The sequence below is a fragment of the Amia ocellicauda genome, chromosome 13, assembly GCF_036373705.1.
Source record: "Amia ocellicauda isolate fAmiCal2 chromosome 13, fAmiCal2.hap1, whole genome shotgun sequence".
NCBI classification, from domain to species: domain Eukaryota; kingdom Metazoa; phylum Chordata; class Actinopteri; order Amiiformes; family Amiidae; genus Amia; species Amia ocellicauda.
This window is the reverse complement of record NC_089862.1, coordinates 34,233,074-34,259,091: the sequence shown is the minus strand read 5'-3', so window position 1 is coordinate 34,259,091 and position 26,018 is coordinate 34,233,074. Positions and strand designations below refer to the sequence as shown.

The 26,018-nt window shown below is 45.7% G+C and overlaps 1 protein-coding gene across 1 annotated transcript in view; it reads right to left on the bottom strand.

Moving 5' to 3' along the window:
• Positions 1-293: 293 nt before the first annotated feature.
• ccdc171 (coiled-coil domain containing 171) overlaps positions 294-26,018 on the bottom strand; it is a 79,261-nt gene continuing 53,536 nt past the window's right edge. The window contains exons 23-25 of the mRNA XM_066720703.1: positions 20,574-20,705; positions 16,881-17,036; positions 294-2,278 (exon numbers count right to left, since the gene is read on the bottom strand). Coding sequence (XP_066576800.1) covers positions 2,051-2,278; positions 16,881-17,036; positions 20,574-20,705 — 516 coding nt within the window. The 3' untranslated portion in view covers positions 294-2,050. The remainder of the gene's footprint in view (positions 2,279-16,880; positions 17,037-20,573; positions 20,706-26,018) is intronic.

Below are 26,018 nucleotides of genomic sequence, written 5' to 3'. Positions count from 1 at the left end.
AGGATATGCAAATCGTGGTTAAACAAACCACTTCGCTCCTCTCAGCACTGCCGGTACACTTTAGCGGACATGTGTATCAGAAGGGGCCACAGCTCCTCCTAATCGCAGGCCTGACATGACAAGCTGTAGGTTGCCTTGCATTAAACATGTGTGTCATCGGAGCGGCTGTTTGATGGCTGTCAGCCTTGACACGTCTCTCTCGCCAACTGTTTCCACTCGTGTCTGTTTGCTAAACATTAAAATTCAACAAATACGCAACCTCTCCTGTTCGAAAACCCATGACAACACCAGAATCCTTTCAAAATTAATTTTATTTTAAAAGAGTTTGTGTGGGGGAAGCCTATATTTACACATGAGAAAATAATTTACATTAATAAATGGAGACCCTATATTTACGAGCACAGCAAATAAAAAATAAAAACATGCTTAATTTGTAGGACAATAAAGAAAAAAACAAGCAAACAGATGATCTAATTGCCTTTTCCCTAATTGCAGCCGTAGAAAACCCTTTATCTAATTTTCTCAGTTTCTGTAAATTAATATTCCTCCGAATGCAAAATAGCTCCTCGGAGACGGAGGTTTTGAGCATTCAGTGTGAACCGCGGGGCGAAAGAATCTATGTTTTACAGTCAAATAACTTGCCGTGCTGAATGCACTGTGACTGCAAGGATGATGGGGTCAGCATATTCTAATGAGCTGTGGAATATCTCTGTGCTGCTCTACGTACAGAGCCGGCGAACTCGCCCTGCCGGCAGGCGCGCCGCAAACCCCCGTCTCCATGCTCAAGGGGTTAAAGAGATTAATCAATGTCAATGTCTGATCTTTTGAAGGCAATACGGAACAGACTGTCTCACAATACCCAACAGAACATCACTTTGTTAAGTCGCAGAGCGCCCGGGCGCTTGTCAAGTAAGTTGCCAGAAACTGCCTTCTGGATACCACTCAACTCCTTCCTGCTTGACCTATTATTTGATATTTGACCACTCGGTTGCAAGACACTTGCTCTTTCGAGCTGAAATGTCACTGGGGCATCTTGTCAGCTCCTCGACACCTCGGCCTGACAAGCGATTTTACTTTTGTGTGCTACAAGGCAGAAAATACAGGGCAATGGCCTTGATGTGTAGGCTGTCAAACATGGGCGTCACTCTTGGGGTACCACAGACAAAGGGAGCCTACCTAGACCCTCGTACGGGGGAGACTGAAAGGATCAGACTGTAATCGAAATAATGATCATTAAAATAAACGCACAAAGGAAAGAGAAATGATCTGGATGCTGCAGGGAGGTGAGGAAGGACGAGACACTGTCTTTGTGAAGTTCATGAACAGCAGGTTTATAATTTAACCCCCTCCCTCGACGCGCACACACACACCGCTCAGGAGGAAGGGAGAGAGAGCGTCTCTACACAGCGGCGGCGCGGCGGTGACCGCGCTCAGAAGGGCGCGCGTTTCCCGTGTAGCGAGACGAGCCGCAGCCCGACCTTCTCACTCTGACCAGGAGTGACATTGCGGTGCAGGAGGGGTAGCAGTCACATCATTTCTGTTTTGCACAACCTGTTCAAAGTTTGCAACTAAATGCTCGTCTCCAGTCGGGCTGACAAGAGAGCAGTGGGGCTCAGTGAACCATGGCAGGGCTGCCATGAAATGACAGGAATCATTGGCATACATTTCAAATAGCTCCCGCGATCCTATTAAAGTGCTGCATTCCCGCTTTACAACAGACAAGTATGAAACAACTTTGATAGATAGAGACTAAAATGGCTTATTGATTTTTTTTTTTTTAAGGTTGGTGGAAAATTACCTAAAATGTGTCACTTTTTAAACAATTGGGAGGAGGGGGGGAATGCATAATCAGCATCAAATACAAATAGATGTTTTTAAAAACACAAAGATGTCTCTCATTTTTACCTTCTTTTGTCAAATGTAGAGGGTATATATAAAAATATAAATATAAAATCTACTCATATTATAAATAACGTTTGCCTGGTATAAAACTACAAATCATTTCAGATGCTCGTTTTAATGGTGTGTCCTCTCGGTGTTGTTGCTGTTGTTAATTAGTAATTGTGGTGGATGATGTGAAAGCAGCTCTGGCGCCGGAGGACAGGGGGCCGCTCTGCCAAGTCTTCTCTCCTCCTCTGGACACCCTCAGGGGGCCGAAGTTCGCGGCGCTGTGGCCGCCCGGCCGGCTGTTTCCTGCCTCGCTCCAGGCGTCTGCTCCGGGCTGGGGTGAGGTGTTCGGTGGTGAAGTTGAAGAGACGCCCACTGTGGCTCCAGATATCTACCATAGAGGGGAGATGGAGTGAAATTAGTGATTGTGTAGAAAATGGTGTTTGTGTGGAGCTGGACCAAAACAAAAAGGTGATAACTTGGACGTGAACCAGTACAGGTCCACTTTGCCAATCCCTTCTAGCTCTTTGCACAGGAGACTAACTGGCATCAGCCCACGATGCGCTATATTTCCCCAACCGCTCTGTGGGCTGAGCCGACCTCCTCGGGTTCGATTGTGCGGTTTTGCCACGGCGCTACTCTTCGCACGGTCAGTGTCTGCCTGGCCACTATGGAGGCCGGGGAACTCTCCGGCTACTGCAGACTTTCTTTAGATACGTTTATGCGCACAATTGTCAAAGAGCATTTGATCTTGAATGTTGCTACTGAACTGATTATCGTTAGAACTCGGTATGTGATGAGATTGATTAAAAAGCAAATACATTGAAAGCTGTGATAGAGATGAAAAATTGTAATGTTAAAGATGTTATTCAATTTGCAGCAGAAAAAACACGTTCACAAGAGTACAGGAAGGAACGCACACCACCGAAATAACAAACAAGTGCACAAACATGAAGCCCGCACTCGGTAACAAGCTAAGGAGAGTTTAAAGATTTAAGTCTGGATTTAAAAACTTCATGTGTGCCTCTGGTGATTACAATACACGGGGAAAGTACTTAATTGCTCTGGTTTGCAAAATTCCCCCAGTTTTTTCTTTGGGATTAAGATGTTATCGGCTGCTCGGGAAACAGAAGATGGACATTGTCTCCCAGCGGAAACAAAACTCTGCAAATATCAAGTTTATGTATGAAGGTTAGGAAACCCTCATAGTTATGAAGATAACTGTCCAGTATCGGCACAGACACAACCTGTCATCCTCACTGTTAGACTTTTTATAAGGCATACATCCAAATATCAATCAGGGAGAAAATCCAAGAGTTGTTTATCTATCAAAATGCATCAAATACAACAATCAAAAACGTGTTTTGATTGTGTCCAAGTACTTAAAGTAAACTAGGTGTCATAAGCAGCTATAATAGGTATAACAACTGGCTTAGGAAATATAAGTCATGAGGAGAAGCATTAAAAAAAGAAAGAAAGGACACAGGCCATGAAGTCCAAGGCTGCTTCAAAATCTGCATCACAATCTGGGTTTTAAGCAGCAACATTTAAATACAGCTGTCAAGGCTGGGAGGCTGTTTTATTAGACATTCCCCTGTGTTTGAGCAGTACATGGTAAGAATACACGCCCATGAATGCAGCACCCATGTCTCCCTATACAACCAACATGCTCGCTTTATTCTGGTTCCTCCGAAGTAAATGACAAAACCTGTGTGGGTTCCTGACACGACGAGGAAAACACACAACCGACCGGTCATGGAAAACACTATCTGAGTCGCTACAGACGTCCTCGCTTCTAGTTGCCAACTCTGGCCTCTTCCCAAACATCTTGTGTGAGTGTCTCAGCCCATCACACGCCGGCTTTACGTGTTGGTGATACTGGTTTGCTATAGAATGACCCAGACCTGGGGAAAGCACCTTTTATTTGAAGTATAATTTCTATTTGACAGCCTCAGCTACTCCAAACAGTCATAACACTGGAGCCAAACAGTTAGACACAACAGTGGCGTAGAAGGCCGACTCGCTATCTATCATTCGATCCTAGTTTATTACATGTAGTTGACGGGAAATGCATTTACACACACTGGATAAAAATGTGCAGTTATCCTTCTGTAGCCACGCATTTAAATGTACTTGAGAGAGGGGCCGACTCAGATATAACTTCCACTGGCGAAAGGGTTCCTCGTGAAGCAGAATATTATCTCCTTGCACAAACACTCACCTAAAGGATTATTAGGAACACCTGTTCAATTTCTCATTAATGCAATTATCTAACCAACCAATCACATGGCAGTTGCTTCAATGCATTTAGGGGTGTGGTCCTGGTCAAGACAATCTCCTGAACTCCAAACTGAATGTCTGAATGGGAAAGAAAGGTGATTTAAGCAATTTTGAGCGTGGCATGGTTGTTGGTGCCAGACGGGCCGGTCTGAGTATTTCACAATCTGCTCAGTTACTGGGATTTTCACGCACAACCATTTCTAGGGTTTACAAAGAATGGTGTGAAAAGGGAAAAACATCCAGTATGCGGCAGTCCTGTGGGCGAAAATGCCTTGTTGATGCTAGAGGTCAGAGGAGAATGGGCCGACTGATTCAAGCTGATAGAAGAGCAACTTTGACTGAAATAACCACTCGTTACAACCGAGGTATGCAGCAAAGCATTTGTGAAGCCACAACACGTACAACCTTGAGGCGGATGGGCTACAACAGCAGAAGACCCCACCGGGTACCACTCATCTCCACTACAAATAGGAAAAAGAGGCTACAATTTGCACAAGCTCACCAAAATTGGACAGTTGAAGACTGGAAAAATGTTGCCTGGTCTGATGAGTCTCGATTTCTGTTGAGACATTCAGATGGTAGAGTCAGAATTTGGCGTAAACAGAATGAGAACATGGATCCATCATGCCTTGTTACCACTGTGCAGGCTGGTGGTGGTGGTGTAATGGTGTGGGGGATGTTTTCTCCTGGCACACTTTAGGCCCCTTAGTGCCAATTGGGCATCGTTTAAATGCCACGGCCTACCTGAGCATTGTTTCTGACCATGTCCATCCCTTTATGACCACCATGTACCCATCCTCTGATGGCTACTTCCAGCAGGATAATGCACCATGTCACAAAGGTCGAATCATTTCAAATTGGTTTCTTGAACATGACGATGAGTTCACTGTACTAAACTGGCCCCCACAGTCACCAGATCTCAACCCAATAGAGCATCTTTGGGATGTGGTGGAACGGGAGCTTCGTGCCCTGGATGTGCATCCCACAAATCTCCATCAACTGCAAGATGCTATCCTATCAATATGGGCCAACATTTCTAAAGAATGCTTTCAGCACCTTGTTGAATCAATGCCACGTAGAATTAAGGCAGTTCTGAAGGCGAAAGGGGGTCAAACACAGTATTAGTATGGTGTTCCTAATAATCCTTTAGGTGAGTGTATATACCCTCCCCACAACGGTTTATACCAGAGCAGATCATACAGAATCTGGGGGGGAAGTAACATCTGCATTTGCGATCGGGTGTAAGACCGCGCTCTGCATTTGTTTTCCCCGTGCATTAGAATCCAATCATCGCAGTGCCGAGACCTCCGAGGGCAGCGGGGGAACGGCACAGTGTGTGAAATGTATTTTTCTGGGGAGCGCGCTGAAACCGAGCTGCTGCAATCTCGGCTCTCTAACGGCGCTGTAGTCCACGCGAACTTTGTGACAGGCCTCTGTCTCTCAGCCACACTCGACTGGCTCGCGCTGACACTCAACTGTCAGAGACGGCAACCTTCTACCATGGCCCTAACATGCTCTACAGCTTCACCCAATTAACTTGCTTTCACTTGACATCGCAGCAAAGAGCTTCATAATAGGTGGTCAAGGTGCACAGTGCCTGCCTGCCCTCTGACTACTCACGCACGGCGAGCAGCTTAACTACCTTTGCTTTCTGCCTTTGTGCTTCCCCGGGCCTATGGATCCCTTCCCTGCCAGGGCCGGTGCATTGATTAGCTTGTGACAGAGCGAGCCGTGAAGTGGGGAGCTGGGCAAAAGCACGAACTTTGATTTGGAGTCATAGAGCAGAGCCCGACAGTTCAGATATCACATACACATATAAGTGTCTGTGTAGATCCATCTACAGCCTTGTCTGTCTGTCTGGAGAGAAAGAGAGAGAGAGAGATTCATTCGCATTACGAAGGTGACAGATTCTATATGCCCGTACAGCAGTCTTGTAAATCAGAGAGGAGTGTTTTGGAGCGCTGCAGAACGGATCAGTGCCCAGGCCGAGTCCTGTTTTTTATTTATTATATATATATATATATATATATATATATATATATATATATATATATATATATATATATATATATATATATATATATATATATATATATATATTCAATAAAAGTTTATTCTTCCAGCGATCTAACTGTGTCATTCTTGCTGGCAAACATTTTGTTCAGATCTGAGAAAAAGACTGCAGCTACGAACACTTCAGTTCAGTTCAGTACTGGCAGACTTGCCATCATACAAACCACTCTCAGTGGTCTGGGTCTATTATTAGGACCGGTACGTGATTGTTCATAACCTTAACAAGACACACAACACCGGGGTCTCGGGGTGTCTGTACCCCTCAAAGCCTCCACACACAAGTGTCTTTTCAATTACTGTGCAGCTAAAACTCAAGAAATATATCTAAGAAAATAAAAAAAGTTATTGAATGTATCTCCTTTCAACAGCCATGTTTTCTACTACTAGAAATGCTCTTTTATATTTTTACAATGAATCAAGAGCATATTAGGCTATGGAAATCAACCAGATAATTATTTTAATATACATATATTTATATACTGTATATATACATACGAACAAAACTCAAACCAAAGCGGATTCCAGAGCTTAAAGTAGCAGTGTCATCGACAACACAGAGGCCGAGCAGAGTCTCTACCTCACAGGCAAAATGCCATCCCTTTCACACAGCCTTGGGAAATATACTGAATCTACCCAGCAACCCCCACCCCCCCACACACCATCCCTTCCCTGCAAAAACAGAAACATAGAAACAGACACATGTTGCTCCCAGGCCCTGCTGGTTCCCAATCTCTCCGCAGTATCGATCGGCAGTATTGACCACTCGCCAGACGCAGACACTATTACATAAACAGGGGAAGGAAAAGGCCTTTGGTCAAATGCAGGCCTCCCTCATGAAATGCAGAGAACGGAAAGCAGAGGCAGAGCTCTCAGCTACACGAGCCGTTAATGAACAGTCTGGATAAAAGGAGAAACACAAGGGGAGTGCAACTAAAACTGAAGTCCTCTTCCTTTGAAGACCTTCAGTCCACGTTGCACAGACTACAGGTTCCTCCGCTCATCACCATCCATGTCTGCATAGTGTTTCTGAAACCAGTAGCTGCAAAGACCGGGCTGCACAAGATTTAGGATAACTGATAGACAGAGACACTGCAAGTCTCCTGGCCGTCAGTGGCTGCTGATACAGTTCAACTACCCAACAAGGCAGGACAATGGTCTTGCTCAATCTGTACCATGTGACCACCTCCCGCCTCCTCCTCTCCAAGAACTAATAAGGTCCGCCCAGTCCCAAACATCCTCCTCCCGAGACGTTCCCTGTTTACCTGCTCTAGTCTCCGTGCAGAGACCCACCCCCGCGTCTCTCTCAGCCCCAGCGCTCTGTCCTATTTAGGTTGGGATGCTACAGCTACAACGCCTGCCGTCTACACCAGCGTCATGATACCACATCAGAAGGCAAGGAAGGATACAGAGGAGAGGCGGTCTGTTGGCCCATCTTGCCTATTTGATGTAGTTGCCTCTTGATGTACGGATCTTATCTGGTTCTTTCACTAACGACCGCAGGTTCCCAAAGTACGGCTCCTTCCAGACTCCTGTTCTCTGTTCTCATTCCCCTGCATCCGCCTGATCACTGCCTATTATAGTCTTGGGCCACTGTGTCCCTCACTGCAACAACATCTAGCATCTGTGGAGAGGAAGTGGTGGCCTTAAAATGGGTTCCTGCGGTCCTCCACTAATTACATCCGCCCAAATGGTCTCCTCTCCGTTTTCTCAATATCGTTTGATGAATTTCACATTAAGAACTTAAGCGCAGTGTGGAATAAAATATCAGACACAACACCAAATAAACGACTGAATAAAACCGGTTTGCCTAGTTTGCCTACATAGCACAACCCTTCCCAGTAGCTGAAATGTGATCCTCACTGTTAATCTCTCTCAGTTTAGTAAAGCACCCTTTCACTGCTATAATTTCTGTGGTACCTAACAGAAGCTTCCTGGCTCGTCGTCTCCAACACGCCTCGCCTCCCTTCCTGCTGCTGCTTGTCTAAAAGATTATTTTTTTAGCGATTTAGTTAAATAGTATCTAATTTCACGAAGACACGCACTGAAATCAGAGCCACTTAGTAAATATTTTGTGCATATTTAACACCTCATTAGTCGCATTTGGACGCCTCACTCAGATACATCTCCATGCCAGGACGAGTCTTCGATGTAAGTAAATGATTCCAGAAAGCTCCTGTAAACACGTGTGGAGCAGTGCTGGCGCTGATAGTGTTAGTGAATATTTTGGTTTAAGTTATGCAGTAGTCATGCCTGTAACACACTTTAGTGATTACTGCCATTCAGTGAATGACTGAGGAAATATGTTGGGAACAATATTGTAATATTTCTGAGGGGGTTCATGATAAATGTAAATATCAGTAAGCATATTAAACACCTCCCTCCCCCTGCCCAACAGATATGAAGCTTCATTAAAATATTCCAGAGGCAGTTCAGAGGAGAGCAACCAGACTTATTCCAGGTCCGAAGGGAAAGTCCTACTGAGAGACTGAGGACCTGAACCTTTTCACCCTGGAACAGAGGAGACTACGTGGGGACTTGATCCAAGTCTTCAAGATCATGAAAGGCATGGACCACATCAAACCAGAGGAGCTTTTCCAGATCAGCAGGAACACACGCACCCGGGGACACAAATGGAAATTGGGCTTCAAGGCATTCAAGACAGAAAACAGGAGACAATTCTTCACACAGAGAGGCGTCACAATCTGAACAAACTCCCCAGCGATGTGGCTGAAGAGACAATTTGGGAACATTCAAAAACAGACTGGATAGGATCCTTGGATCACTTAGTTATTAATGGACACCAAACGAGCAGGATGGGGCGAATGGGCTCCTCTCGATTGAACACTTATGTTCTTATGTTTCTTATGTAAAATCAGCTACTATAGATGCCCTTCACAGCACTGGCGGGGTAATATTTCTGTCTGCACGTAGCACTGCAACGTCATAAGAAATATATATAGCCTGAAAAATTTGTGATATCTACAGATGTCAAGATAAGAGGACAGAACGGGACAGGTACCGCACAGACTGCCAAACGAAATCACCTTGGAGCTCGTTCTCGTGCTCGACTCTTCAAGCATTAATACCTGGCGCTGCCCGGATTATCAAAGCTTAACAAAACAGTTTCAAAAGAGCAGCCGAGCAGGGAATTTGTCAGATAAATTAAAAATAACACGACGGGCCGAGGATGAGATCCTCTCCGGTGGCCGGCACGTGTCTGAGGCAGGGAGGTGGGATGACGGGCTTTGAGGATCTGATGCGAGCAGGGGATTTTGTGAGGTGTGGCGACTGTGAAGCCCCATCCTTCAGTTGAGATCCATCAGAGACACAGAGAGCTTCCATGCGTGTCTTGCCGTTTAGGTAATCCGGTGGGTGTTGTTGAGAAGTGTTCTTGAAAAATCACCGACCCTGAGCCGCGCGCTGCTGTTTGTCGGTACTGTTTCAGCGTGGCTTCGTCCGGCCCCCGAGCCTCGCTAAAGTCAACAGCGTGGGCCTGGGTGGCTCCGGGCAGCACACTCTCCATACTGTGGAGCTGCGCCTCATTGTTTACCTTGCAGGGGCCGGTGCCAATCCGCCCCATCCACCCCAACGAGACCAAAGTACTTTCACAGCTGGCCGTCCACCAGTGGCATTATCGGGGCGTTATTGTACAACAGCTCAGGCCAGATGTGACTTAATTGCACAGCTTTTAAACAAATAAATAAATAAATAAATATCAGTAACCGCTCGCATGTTAACCCTATCGTTCCCTTCCTCCTCTTCTTCTTCTTTCCTCCTTTGCTGGCTCTGTCATCATGGGTTGATGCTCAACACAGTCTTTGAAAGCATTCAATTTAACATGATTGGAGTACTTTTATTCTCTATATCCAGGCCTATACCTTCCAAATGGATGTGTTTTTAATCTTTTATCAGAAAACCAAGCTGGTGTGACGTCATGAGCAGGAAAGAGGGCATATTTTTTTGGAAAACAAAAATATATAAGCATGTGCTTGTTTGTGTTTTCATTATGTGTATAAGGTTTAAAGTTATTATGTATATCCATGATGCTGCTCAGAATCACAAGCTTTACGTTTGTAGTGTTCTCTCTCCCCCTGTGGTTCAGGAAACACAAAAAGGGAATCAATGTTGCACAGACAAGTAAACAACCTCAACACGAGGCTGGTTCTGGTAGAAAGTGTTCCCTGAAGTGAAACCGTATCCATCGTGACCACACCCTTCTGCTTCAGACAGACACACAGACAGACAGACAGATAGACAGAGAGAGACCGACATAGAGAGAGAGACACAGACGGACAGAGAGAGGAGAGAGACACACAGAGACAGACAGACTTAGAGAGGAGAGAGACGGACATAGAGACAGACAGACTTAGAGAGGAGAGAGACAGAGAGAGACACACATAAAGAAAGAGAGACAGAGAGAGAGGGCACATTGGGGATCTCTCTGGGCAAATCCTTTGAAACCGCACAAACACACTTCCATGGCAGACGAGATCCCCAGAGTGGTGCAGTTCTGAGCCCATGAATGAGAGGAAGAGGCTCATTATTTATTTGAATAGCCCATCACTTCGTTGGAAGAGAAGAGAAAACAGTGTTAGTTTTGTGTCCCTGGGACATATTCAAAGCCAGTCTTGCTTTCTAACTTAAACAACTCGGGGATTACTAAGTAAGGCTTTCTTTTTTCTTTCTTAAAACATTATTTTTGGCTATCGAGAGACGTGTGTGCATTAAGAGGAGTCCCCGAGAATCCAGAAGAGATCTGTAACGCACATGGAGACACAGAGCACAAATCCCCTTCAGTGAGAGTGCAGCGGAGCTCAGACGTGAGGGAGAGAAAGAGTAAGTGTTAAAAGTAAGAACGAGGGAAGGACCAGCCTGTGGAGTTTAATGCTTCTTGTCACAGAGCGATGTCCTCGGCGCGAAATAGTGCTGACCCAGGGTAACTGGAGAAGGCTCTCTGAATCCCCCCTGATATTCCCGAGATCTTCCAAACGAAACACACATAAATCAGCAGTGTTTGCCTCCCAGACCTCGGCTTGAAACCCACCCAGACCACAGCGAGAGAGAAAATCATTACATTCACACACAACCTGCACCGGGGGTGGTGGCCGGGCTCCGGGCCCCCGCGTGGTGGGACCGGGAGAAACGAGGGGGCTGGGAAACATGCCCTGTGTCCCAAACCCGGTGTCCCTCTGCTGCGGAACAACCCAGCACCGGGCAAGTAGCTCGTTCACACATTCAAACTCACGGATTAATCCAAGAAAATCCAACTTTTGTCAGGGATTTTTTTAAATTAAATAAATAACAATACGACTAAAAATTACAAATATATATTAAATCACACATTCCTAGGATTCGGAAAACCCTTCTGTTCTCTAGACCTCAGACAACCCCAGTCTCTATAGCTGCTTTGGCACTAACAGATGAGATCTAACATTTATTTGTATCTGATACAATGTGGGTTATTATTGGTTTAAGTGTATTTACCCTTTATATTCTTTCCGATATTACGCCGTGTGACTAGCCATTAAAGGCACTATATAAACCACAATCCTGTCAATGTCACATCATTGTGTCACTGTAGCACTGTGTGCCGTCACTAAAGGACAACAATGTCACGCTTGTGTCCAGGCTACTTCACTACTTTAGTCTAACCATATTCTGCTAAAGGAGTCTCTTCTCCACGACTGACAGAGTTCAGACAGAAGCTCTCTGTTTATGTCGCCTTGTTGATCCAGTCCATTAAACACACCGGACGCGGCCTTTTCCCTTTCGGGTTTTTATTTACCCATCGATTCTATCCCCGCTCTCTCTGTCAGTGGAGCCGCGACGAGACTTTTCCATTTTGTAAACACCTGAGAAACACAGGCAGAGAGAGAGGGGAAGAAAGCACAGAGGGAAGGTGGTTAGAGACCTTGGGGGGGGGGATGCAAATGCAGCCGGTTCCCCCCGGAGCTTGTCAACAGGAATTTAATGCCGGTTCTAAAGTTTGAGCCGCACAGCGGGGGATTAACCGCAGAAGGAAATACTTTGGTGGATGTCAAAGCCGAGCCTGTTTGCGACTCCGCGCTCTCTGCTACCTAAGGGACGCATTAAGATCATCTCTGTTCTGCCGCAGCCTTGGCGCACCCCCCCCCCCGCCCCCGCCGCCTCTCTTTGTTGTCTGCCTCCCGGGCCGCCACGGTTGCGGGGTCGGACCGGTCCCCCGAGCGGCCGGGTTTGGGCTCCGGCCCGTCTCCCCCCCCCGCCATGATTAAATCAAGCTGAACATTTCTGTGAAAGTGGGAGGAAGGAGCGGAGCGCTGGCCAAAGTTGCAGGAGTGACACACTGTTCCAGTCAAGTCACACAAACTTTATTTCTTTAAAAAAAGCACACAAAAAAAAAAGAAACTATCTCATCTGTGGAGCAGCACGGAAAAGCACAGTCTGGAAAGAGAAACCCACACATAAATCTCAGTCACGGCAGAGCAGATATCTGCGAGACCTAGACCTCGTTAACGCATTCGCAGTCACGCAAGCCAACGCAACACGAGACACTCCCAAGCACACCGTTGTAACATTATCTCCTTCAGAAATCATTTCAAACAGGCCGTCTGTGTTTCCTTACCTTAACTAAACCAAAACTCAGGTTCTCTTTAACCAGCGGCAGATTATTGTTTCATGAATGCTTTAAAGTAAGTCCTTCCCAAAAGAAAGCGAATCGGGGAACAATACATCATTAATACAGAGTCGAATTTATTAATTTACTAATTTGGGGAAAGGCTTCAGTCTATTTTTAAGTAGTGCAATCAATTGTGTTGTTGTGACCGAGGGGGGAGTCTCCCGGCCTTCATATTGTGTGAGAGGCGTATGCGCAGGCCAGTCTGCTCCCCTAGACGTTGTTATTTCACCAGTAATTGGGAAACGAAATGACATGTGAAGTGTCAACGCTGGCTCAGGAGTTACACTGGGAACCCGAGAGGGAACACGGAACTAAAGCCAACGATACAACTTCCTTTCCTCCCTCCCTCTCTCCCTCTCTCTCCCTCTCCCTCTCGTGGGCTTCGCGAATTAAATTGGCACTTGTGGTGAAACTCCTAATTAAACTAATTAAACAAAGAACACCTATAGCCGTGTTACCATTTTTCACTGAGCGTGGCGTGTTGGGTTGTTACGGCATAGATATAATCGATTAGATCTCTGCTGTGGAATAAGACGCGTTCTGTGATTATTTATGTGGACAAACGGTGAGGATGAATAGTTATTTTTGTGGATTCACGTGGCACTTTCAACATGAATTTCCCAAACAAAAGAAATATGTATTTGATGAAAAGGTTGTCCACATATTCACAGGCCAGGCTGTCCTTTTAAGGGCTGAACTGAATGCCAGAGGCGTTAGAAGACAAATACAACCCCGCCGTTTAAAAGCATTCGGTGAATAAGTCTGTCAGGAAGTTTGGAAAACAATTGTGCAGACAGAGGCTCTTGGGGGATTCCTCAGATGATGACATCATGGTGGGGGGGACACACAGGCCTATTAACCTCTTGCTCCAGCTGTAACTTCATCTCTCTCTCCCTTCAGAGGCATGCGTTTAAAATAAATACACAAACACAGTTATTTAAATAAGTAAATACACAAAAATAAGCCGAGGCCGTTGCTCTTCCCTGGGGGGTCGTGGAAGACGTACTCGGTTGTGTGTCTGAGTGAAGATAAGACGGACCTACAAGCGGCCATTGTCTGAGCCCAGACTACGGAGAGTTGGGAGCAATTCGCACACCACCTCCTCCTGAAGCATGATGTTTAAATTAAAAAGTAGGAGGAGGAGGAGGAGGAGGGGAGGAGAAGGGAGAGAAAAAAATAAAGTTTCCTGAACACAGTCGAAAATTATTTTCTCTGGACAGTTTTAAGAGTCGACATCCTGTGCTGGAGTTCTCTAATCATCACCAGCGCAATTTACAATCAGGACACACAGCGAGCCGGTTCAGACCAGCTCATCTGTTGACTTTGGCCCGGGCCCCCCGTCTCACTGTGCGCAGCTGCCATGCGAGACGCGGGGACTCGGCGCGGGGCCCGGGCAGGGCGGGGCCACGGCGCACGGGCCTGCTTCTCCTCAGGAGTCCGCCGGGCCTCTCGGTGGCCTCCGTTCCCAGATACCTCAGGAGATCGGTTTTCGAGTCAGGATGCCGCCCCCCCCCTCCCCCGCCGGCCGGTTCAGCGCCGCCCGGGGAACTTGCTGCGTCTGAGTTTCTCAGAAAACTGTCCCGTCCAATGTGCTTCTGATTAGGTGGCTTAATTACAGCTGTGAAAACAATGTTGATTTAAGCCTCCAGATTGCCGAGTGTGTCAGACGCTATTAACTAACCTTGGATTCGCGCCACTGTTATCTAACTCTTCCAACTTTTCTTTTTTCCCCTCCTCCCCCACCCAGGTCGCAAGCTGTTTGACAGATTTCTTCGGAGAGGGAAGCGGCCTGCAAACAAACATCACAGGCAAGCGCTCAGTTTTTGGGGGTGGGGGGGCAGTTCCTGCCACTGGAGGGGGAAAACCAAAGGAGACTCCTTAAATGTTCACACGTCAACCCACAGAACTGCGCAGCGAGAGCGAGCCTCTTCACTCGAGCAGGTGTGAATTACACTTCATTAAGCTAAACGGCTCTTTAAGCCTGAATAGTTTTCTTTTCGGTTTAGTCTACGCTACCCTGAGGTAATTCAATATTTTAACAGCAACTACCAGTTCTGTTACACTGGAATGTGAGGGGCCTCGACCGTGGATTTTAAGTCGGACGCGTCAGATGTGTGTCTTGGGTGTGTCAGGCGGTCATCTTCAGCGCCGCTGTCCCGAGCGAGAGGACGTTTCTGGAGTAAACAGTGAAATGGCATAAAGGATACAGATCTCATCTGGAAAGGTGACTCAGCACTGATAAAATATAGTGAAATATACAGACAAAACTATATCTACATATGTGGGTGTCTCAGAAAAGACTGGACTGCTAGAAGATGCAAACAAAATATGACTTCCCATTCATCAGACCTCCTCTCCTAACGCAGAGGACAACCTGCCTCTCAATATATTCCTGCGCTGCCCTCCAAGTACGCTGCGTTTCCCCCTCGAAAGTGCTTTCCTTCTTTGTTGCCGTTTGTCAAACTTGATAAGCGCTAATTGTGCAGCTGCAGAGCTCGTTACTATGAAAGATCTAATAAAGCCAACAACACACACACACACACACACACACACACACACACACACACACACACCCGAGATGAAGACGGTGTCCCAGGGTAGCTGCGTGAGCGCAGTCCTTTCACAGGAGTGCTCCGGCTCGCCCCCCCACGCAGGGGAACGAGATGTCGGGGGTGGGCGGAGACCTAACTTCATCAACCCTCTCTCTCGGCTCATCAGCCGCCCCAAGCCGCCACGGAGGACGGTTCCCCTTCCGAGGTGTGGGGACGCTCTCCGCCAGCACAATCCGATTTCCGCGCCTGCTGTGGGACTGGGCGGCCTCAGAAGCGATCAGTACGCGCCCGCTGAGACGCCCCCTCTCCGGAGCCCGGAGTCCCACACAGCTCACCAAACACGGTTTCCACACGCTGAGAGCACGCCGGCGACCCGCGCTGATTGCCCAGGTCTCGCTAGCTCTCTCGGCACCCTGCCCACGTGCGCGGTAGGTAAGAGTAATCCGCCGTTTCATATTTAATGACTTGTTCAAAGAAATCCTCGCAAGACAAAAAGCACTCCATGCAAGAGAACTTTTTTTCTCTGTGCTGCGGCCTTAGAAACACAGATAAAAGCTTTTATGTTGTAAAGCCACTGGAAATACCCCGAGTCCCCGTGGGCCGGACTGTCGTGTTGCATTGAAGCTGTCAGAGCAGCAGATGGCAGGGCCTTGTACATACAGAGCATTAATGTTCGGTTTAATTGAGAATTTCGTTCATGAAAGTTGCTACACCAGCGGGTCTGGAAACGGAGGTCCTTGATAAAACCACAGTGGAGGAACAAAACTACAGCGGCTCCAAAACCCCTACTGGATCAATCCTTTCTTGCATTTCTGGAGTGAAACGGTCCACACGGCTACACAGAGCTGTTACACCACAACGCCAAGCCACAGACCACTATCTCCAGCACCGACGACACGGCGGACTCACGCTTTGGACCCAAAGTCCACTGTCCCACGACAATAGAGCCCTGATCTACTGCCTGCAAGGGGTCTTTATTTTCGTAGGATACAAATGCTTTACATGTTCAAGCTCTGGAACAGATTCGTGTGACACGCAATCACCTAAATGGTCTTGAAGACATATTTACACTTCGTCTTTAATTCTAAGGAACAAGTTTACAAAGAATCCATCCTCAGAGAGATGTGTGCTGCTCGTGACGGCCTGGCTGTGATACACAAACTCTGCAGTTTCACATTTTCCTCGTTATCTTGTGTGTGAGTGAGTGAGTAACGAGTCTTCCATCGCTAATCAATCAACACAACTTAAATAAGCAAAATCAGACCAAAGCAGGCAATTGGACCCTGTTACCAGCACTGACGTCCACGTTCTCACATGAAAGCCACAGATGTGTTCTTGCCACCCATTGAAAAACAGGCGTGCTTCACTCACAGATGTTTCCCTCACAATGGGTGTGTAACAGGTCGGTATAATGATTTTGTCAAACTCACGGGGAAGAGGTCCTCCTGGTTCTCCCGCAGGCACGCGCTCTGCAGCTCGGCTTTCAGCACAGTGATGTGGCTCCGGTGTGAGGACACTTCGCTCTCCAGCTGGGCCATCTTGGAGCAGGCCAGCTGGTACAGGTCCACGAAGCTGGAGATGAAGCTCTGCGCAGGAGAGAGGTCGGACAATGAGTTAGGGATGTCACAATGGAGGGAGGGGGGGAGTCGGACGCAGGGGCGGAAAGGCACGGAGGTTTCGAGCGACCGGGCGGAGGATCGATATAGTGCCGAGCCAGAGCAGAGCAAAGCAGAAACTCAACGTTGTTTCCGGACTGGACAACATTGGTGTCAGTTTGGGGAAGTCACTCCCAGGGAATAAGTCCACGTCTTGGCCGAATCAATCATTTGAGACAGAGAGAGAGAGAGAGAGACACAGAGACAGACACAGAGACAGAGAGAGAGAGAGAGAGAGACACACAGAGACAGAGAGAGAGAGAGAGACAGAGACGGAGAGAGAGAGAGACACCCCATTGCCCCTGCAGTTAAATTGAACACAAGCAATTGAAAAACCAATCGCAAAACCAAAAACAAAACAGTCAAAACTGGGCAGAACGTCATGAGGAGATCATGAACACGCGTGCAGACATGTCAATATGTTTCCTTTCTGGGTGTTCAGTTCCTTTACTGAGATGAGCACAAGGGGGAAATTCATAGTAACATTTCCATAGTATACGAATGAATGTATTGCATGCAAAGCTAAATGACGGAGAGCTCTGGTGTGTTGTAACACAATGACACATCTCACCACATATCAATGAATGTTTTTATTTGGAAGTGTATTATTAAATCAGATTTTTTTTTTTTACATTAGACTTCATACAAGGTTTTACTTTCGTGTTTTTATTTCAGCCTGGGAAAAAAATGTGAACATTAAGATAACGCTGTCTAACAGGCGCAATAAATATTTAAACATGTTTATTTCTAGTCAACAAACATATTATAGTATACATAATATACTTACAACTCTTATTCTGAAATAAGTATGATGTTCTGGTTTTTAAGAAGATACATATGATTTCTAAACGTTAGTGCTTCACCATCTAAACCGTGAAATAAAAGACAACCAAAACTAAAGATATTTGCTTTTCTCTCAGTTAATGTTCGGAAGAAAATATTCCCTACACAATGTATTCAACATGAAAAAACAAAAAGACCGGACAGAACAAGTTTCTGCTGTCGTTGACAAAACACAAACCGACAGAAAACATAAAAAAAAAAAAAACAGACCTTGCATTTCACAGAGATATGCTAATAAAGTTATATGACCTTAAAGGACAAAAATGCTTATTTTCCTCTTCTGTGAATCCGAAACCTCTCCCCTTCATATTAGCGGGAACTTGCATATTCATGGGTGCGCTCCCTCTCTAACTGCTGTCACTTAAATTGCCATGCAGAACAGGGCGAACGCGGGTCAGACGATGTCAGCAGCATCAATCGGGGGAACTTCATCAGTCTTTATTTCCAGGCATTATGCAAGAAAACTGACATTAAGAGAGCTTTAACTGACAGCAAATGGAATCAATCAGCAAATCACTAGGCCATAATAAACTTCTGACTCCGCGCTAACCCTTTCCTGCCCGGCCTTGACACTGCCGAGAGGCCTGGATCACCACGGGCGAGTCCCTCTCTCAGCCTCCCGCCAGAAACCGCTGCCCCCCGGCCCGTCGGCGCTGAAGAAACGGGCGCTCGCAGTGTGAGCACACCGGGAGCCTCTCGATTGCCTCTCAGAGCCGCGTCGACAGAGACGGGGAGTAATTCCGGGGTAGCACACCGCTCTCCGAACCACACTAACGACATGTAAGATGTGTAAATTAAAAGGTCGATATAACCCTGAGATCTGTGGGCATTATTTCCCGTAGGGAGGAAAAATGTTTTCCTTAATTTTCTTATAGATCAATTTATTTATTTTTCTTCCTTAAAAGCTAGTAATTTACTTGAAAAAATATTAATTCTAGAGGAAGTATTAGCTAACAATTTAAAACTACATGGAAACTGGATGTTTTTTTGCAACCTGTAAATCTGCAGGGTATGTCTGATCGCACAATATCACCGGTAGAAGCCTTTTCTACTGATACTACACTCAAATGGAGCAGCATTCACATCTGAACACAACAGGAATCAGCAGCTGCAGAAAGCGAACAACACGCGCGTGAGAAATTCCACAGCGCTCGGGTCCGTATTGATAAACCCTCACGTTGAATCTACATTTTCTTCCCCAAACGAAAAGCAAACGCACAGCGATGCAAATTATTTTAAAAACTAGGCGTGATTTCTTGCATTAGCACTCAGAAAGTTGTGGATTCGTACTTCACTAGACAGAACGGGTGTTCGTGTAGCACCGCCATGGATGTCATATGACTTTGGCCCTCAGTGTGTCTCGATACTCTACTCCTTTGAGACGCGTCGAACTCTGATTCAAGTAAACAGTAAATCATAAACGGAGGTTTTATGTTTTTATTCATTTTTAGTTATTGTTCAATAATGTAATGCCTTAAATGAGTCTCTGCTAATTCACAGATATCTAAATAAAGCTGGACTTTGTGAAAACTCACCAAAATACACTTATTTACACTACTTCAAAACAAACAAACAAGTACTTCTGGAAAAGTACGTGATGGCAGATGATGGTGAAATTAGAAAACAATTTAAGCATCCGAGAGCTTCAGCTCTGTCACCAGAATAAAAATTGAGCCAGCTCTGACTGGAAAATGGCATTACCTATGCTTGAATAGCCCTGAATCATCTGAAAGAGAGATGTATATTTATAACACCGGCTGGAAAATAGGACTGCAATTACATGCAGTGTGTGAGTCTTTAACTCATCTTCATTTAAATAATCAGGTGCGTGACAACACATTATATTTCCACCCCTTGTGTGCCTGTGTCTGTGTGTGTATGTGTTTATATATTTACTGACGTTAAATGAAGACAAAAGGTTTTTAAGCCTTAAAGCATTAAGTAATAAAGTGAAATGATAAAGCTTAATAAAAAAATTAAAAGATGAATACACGTGTTGATTTTCTCATCTTTTTTGGGGAAATACCTGCTCATTGTTTACTAATAATTCATCTTGAACAGCTCCGTCCCAAGAACCCACCACTCCTCAACAATTACGTCTAAATGAGATGCTGTCTTATATGCTCTCTGAACCGCAGATGATATATTGCTTTTAATGAACTGCTTTCAACCTCTGAACTTGTGGACAGCCCCAGTCAGCCTAGTGTCCCTGACATCACTCTCCCCTAAATGCAGACCTTCGCCGTCGGGCTGAGGCCGTCCCCATGACTGGACACTAATCACGGGACGAGGCTGCCCTCAGGCGCCTGGGACAGCTCTGACCCCTATAAGGGTATTTAAAAGCTCTCTGGTTTGCGCAGGCTGATTTTGTGGGGTTGTGTTTTGTAGTCCTGCAGGCTGTCAGGTTATATTTTAATTGAAACACATCAAACAACACCGAGGTGTGACGAGTTTCTTTCGAATTTTTGTATTTGTTTTTAATTATTATTATTGATACGTTTTGTGACATGTCAAAGGGTTCCGTGTCCTCTGTCCTGCGACTAGACGGTGTGATTAAGCAACGGGTGTCAGAAGCAGTACGGCTGTCCATTTCGTTCTCTCTAACGTGAATGATGAAATGCCCACCTGGCACGCTGCGACTTCGGGGCCGCCCACCAGCCCCTCGGCCCCGGGCACATCCAGGTGCACCCTGGGTACCTGCAGGGCGAGACAATCCCTGTCCGCGGCCGCCGATGACAGAGAGAGGCGCTCCTTGACCTAAAGGAAGAGAAAACAACATCAATGGTAATTCCCCTTCAAACACATTAACTGGGAGGAACTGGGTCCCTGTGAGCCCGCTGAGTGGACTTGCATTGATCGCTCGGCCTGAAATCCATGAATAAATTTAGGACTAATTGATTTTTTTCTATTTTTTTTTTCCGGCTGCAAATAAATCTCTAATTCTGAGATGCGGCGGTGAATGTTAACGAGGGAAAGTGGCTTTCCTTTAACCGAAATTAGGAGACGGGGAAGAGGAAAAACGGAGAGTGTTTTATCCGCCAGGCCTCGCCCCGGTCCCCCCTCTTACTTTTATTTTGCAACCAAGTTTCATCATATCGAGAACTTGACAAGAGTCAATAAAAACACAGTCCACCTTGAGCTCTGTTATGAAGCAAACAAACAAAGAGAAGGCGCTGTGCCGGCGAGGCGAGCTCCAGCCCCGGAATTTAACCCTTTAGGTCCTCCGGATTTCAGCTATCTTTTAATTGCTTTCAATGGGGATTCTAATAATGGTTTAGGGGGAAATGGTGTCAGATCTGCATTATATACAAGGGCTCCGGGTTCTTTCTCTGTCTTTTTTTGTTCCAGGAAAAATATTGACAAAATCAGACGGAAAGATGGAAAAATTTGATTCAAAAGCTCAAGTGCACAGCATGACTTTCTTGAGAGTTAAAAAAATAAAAAAATAAATACTAATGGAGAAGGAATTCAGTCACATATAGTTTCGGGTATAGGTGCAGAGCCGATACGGTGTTTAAATTGTGTGATTTACACTCAGAATAAGCACAATCTTCAAGCGGATTGCGGACAAATACAGTTCACTTTAGTGTCACGATCACCACCGGGAACCTTGAAACATAGCTGTGTCTATAATGAAAGTACAATCAAATAAATACAAAACACAACACTCTGCTGGTTACAGATGCTCGCATTAGCAGGCGGCGCATTTCAAATAAGGGCAGGAGTGCTCAAATGATTGTTCTACCGTGCAAAATGAACCAGGGACAGTCATACACTACTTCCACTCGCATTTAAACTGAATATTCATGCCATGGAATCATTCTGAGTATCAATGAAGAGGCTATAATAAAATCAACATAAAAATCCTGCATATTAATAATGTCTCTTAGCCCAAGGTAAATGTTTGGATGAATTAAGTGTCCCCCCCCTCCTTACATAGTACATCTACAGGCCTAAAGAAACATTTAAATCATAGGAGGAAGTCAATTACACAGTGAAAGCTTGCTGATGGATACTAAGAGCATTATTTCTATTTAAAAAAACATTTAAATCATTACAGAAAACTAGTCTGTCACTGCACTCACTAAAAGTTATAAAGCGATCAAACATATATGTACACACATTCCCTCTCCCCTGACCTCAACCCCAACCCTGCTCCTGGTTAATTCTTCAGCACCTACAACAGATGCATTTGTGTATAACAGTGCGAGTCCAACTGGAACGAGCAGGGTTGGGTTTTTCTTGTGTGTTGAAACCTCCAGGAATCCTGTGAGCGGACTTCTAAATCCCATCGCAATCAAGCAGAGCAGGCAGGTGTCGCAGTGCCACCTACTGGGCAAACGGGCACAGCAAGCCTGCACGGCACAGAGCTTCGCTTTGGCAGCAGAGTGTAAACACGGGTCCCGACGCAATCAGACCCGATACCGCCGACTGCAGATGAGGAATGCCAGTGTATACGTCTGCTCGGAGACCGGACCCGGTACCAGGATATTGCGATTGAACCGGTTCCAGACGCCGAAAACAGGGAGGGGGATACGGAATCACCGGCTCTCCTGCTGCAGGGATTGCAATTTCCCCCTCGCACCTGTGAGTGGGGATCGGATGCCAGGGTTCCACTGGCGCGGTGTACGAAACATGGACATGATTTCCAATCTAATCACTGGCACAGCCCGGGCGTCTCTCTTGTGGGCAGCACTTGTTGTATAAAGTCCTGATTTTGTAGTCCGTTTTGGGTTTGATGGATGAGTTGCACATTTAATGACCGGGCATTACCTCTGCAAATAAACCACGGACGCCAATGCCCCCTGCTCGAACATCTGGGTAGCGCACATCTGTGGGGGATCATAAACACAAAAGGTCTTCAGACTGGAGGTACTGAAGACACACATTTAACTCATTAGACGCAGCGAGTGGAAAGTGATTGAACTGTCGTCCTAATTTGCTACTTTTTTCCTTTTTTATTGTAAACATAATTTGAAACGTTGATGCGCCAGGCTGCGGAGTTTTTGTATCCCAGTTCGCCCTTTGCCCTGCATGGCGCTGCTCTGGGCATGGCATTTCAAATGTAGGGCATTAAACCGCAATGTCCAATTTATATCAAGCTTTGAGGATCAGCAGTCTTGGTCATTTGCCACATTATTACAACTATATTTGTTTAATAACTGAGCCTCGGCCTTCCCACTTCACAAACTAGGATTCCAGCTACGTTCAGCCAATCAAGACGGTCTGTTTAACAATAATCAGCTGCACGGGGATAAATCACACACGTATCACACAACGTAAAGCCCAATTGTGCCACATATTGCCCTGTGTGTGTGTATCTGCTCTACATTGTGTCTGATGTGGTCTGTCTTCACAAAGACCGCCCAGCGCCCCAAATATGTTATTCCCACATCTCTGTGTGCGGAGCTCAGGTCAGTACAAGGCATTTTTAGATCCCGTACGGAAGGTGACCTGTCCACGATTTAGGACCGAAGGCAAATGCTCTAGGGCTTCACCAACTCCTCGTTTCCTGAATTAGCCCCCCATGCTCAGAGATGTGAGGTGAAGTTTGTTTCATGAAGTCCCACTTCTCTGACACCAGTCTGAGAAACTAGTACGGGAGCCCTTGTCTTTATCGGACGTGTGCACGCTACACAGCTTCTCTCTCAATTTGTGTGCGTGTTCTTTTTAAAATCCTTTCCTAGATGACGTGCTGATGGGTACGTTCCTGGTCCGAAGCCCCGCTAAATGAGCGGCATCTCACACAAGAAAAAGGCCAAACAGAATACATCGGAGAGCGCACACTTGTCATCTGCCGTTTCGATTTGTTCGGCTGCGATCGTGGCTGTATCTGAATTCCCCCCTCGGTCCCGGAGTCTGTCATCCCCAGCCTGGCGCCGGGGCGTGCAATTGAGATTACTGTGCTCGAGGAGGCAAATTAATATATTATCGCGGAGCGCGCGGCAAGGGCGACACAGCGGAGTCGAGCCGCGCGCGGGGCGTAGTGGAGTGGCTGATGAGGGAGTGGGTTTGAGGGGATTGGAGGGGCAGCAGCTGCGCCCCACTGTCGCTCTGTATCGTTGGGGGGGGGGGGGGGGGATGAATCGCAGAGCAGATGTTTAATGTCACGGCTGTGTGTAGGCAAACACGCTTGCATACAGTACACAGGATGATTTCCTATTCTCCCTCCTGGAATTGGCCGGGAAAACGGAATGGGTTCCTAATCGTTCCGGATCCAAAGCTGGGCTGATGTTCACCGTTAAGGTCCCCGGTGGTATTTCTGCGACCCAAGCTCAATCAACCTGGAGTTCTATAAATCAATTAATCTATGAACGTCAACAGACATTTCAGCAGGCAGTAACCGCAGCGCGAAAACAGGACCAAGACATCCTTCACAAATGAAATCGGGTTGTTTATAAGTCGTTTTTATTATAATAAAGAGGTTTTTATATTTGTTTTCACCAATGTTTACACCTCCTGGCCCAGTTTAATCAAATTGCAACCTTTACAGACTCTTTGTCTTTAAAAATACTTTGAAATACATCATTTATAACTTAGTGTAGCTAGACAGAGTAGATGAAATGACTTCTGTCTTTCGGGTTGCTTGGACTTGACTAGCAACTTGACGTGGAGATGTTTTGTCAATATCTACGTCCAACAAACATCTATAGCCCATCACTCTGTAATCCAATTTTTATGACTTTGCAAGGTTATCTTCAAGACCCGTGACCTGAAGTTCACTCTCAATAGCACGGCTGGAATGTGTGCACATTAAAACTGCAAATATTATATATATATAGGCCTATATATGAAAGCACCAAAAAGAAAAGGTGCAAAAAGGTGTAATTAAAAAAAAGGAGAGAGGGAAAAAAAAAGTTGCTACATGTCAGAGAATATTCTTTAGGCCCCTTTTTTTTCTTCTTCTCCAGAAACCCAGGCAGATAAAAGGAAACACTCATGTGGATAAAAGTGCTCAGAATTTATCAACATCAAACCATCAGAGTTTTGCCTGCTACATTTTTGAACCACAGTCAATAGATCTAAATATTTTACTGCACCCTGGCCGATTTATTGTTTGATGTTTAAAAACTTGCGCAGAATCAAAGAAAATTCATTAAATTTGAGCCCCCGAATGAGCCGCTATCAGCTTTGAAAGTCTAGTTTAACCGGGATATTGATAATTCTCTTTCTTCTGTGACAAAAGCCACCAGGGAGGCTGCTGGTGTCGGAGTACAAAAGCACATTGCCAATAATGCCAGAGAACAATGTACACTCCATGTAGGTAAGGCTGGGAATAAGAATGCACTGCTGACACCGAGGCTCTGGAGCTGCCGATACTCCTCACAAGAGTGTGTGTGTGGGGGGGGCAGAGAGAAAGGAAACAGCCCTACGCAAAGCACAATTGAAACGTTATTGCTCATAGTGTAAAACAACACTGGCTTTCCATAATTACATATTTGTTTTCTCAACATTACGTTCACAGTATATCAAAAGATGGGGAATAGAAAACTGAAATGGCTAAACACCAATTTCTCCTTAAACTGCACTCCGCTTTCATTTCGAGGCTCGAACTGGCTAATAAAACCGTGTAATTTCCCCTAATTGTAATATTGATTTTACACGGCCAATACAAATAAAACAAAAGATCAAATATTAATGTAATTTTGGTTGTTTTATGGGAATCATAGGTGCTCTCACAGTGGGGTCGTTCAGTTTCTCTCGCTCCTGACTGGTTTTTTGTTTTTGTTTTCTTTCTTGAAACCAGTGGAACACGTTCCCTCCGTCTCAAAACTCAAAAACACATCCGTCCATCCATGTACCGCTGTCCAAACCAGCAGAAAATAGGGCCAAGAACTACTTACCTAATATATGTATTCAATTCGGCTGGAAATCACACCATAAAATGCTAAGAAAAGACACAGAAAGGCCGTGCAAAAGAAAGAGTGCAGATGTCTTATTTAGGATTGAATGTACTTGTATAATTATTCCCACTTCAGTAGAGGCAGAAGCAATATTAATCAAATTGCCGGAGTCTCAGAGAAAAAAAAAAAAAAAATCGACATTGACTGGATTTGGTGCCACACGGAT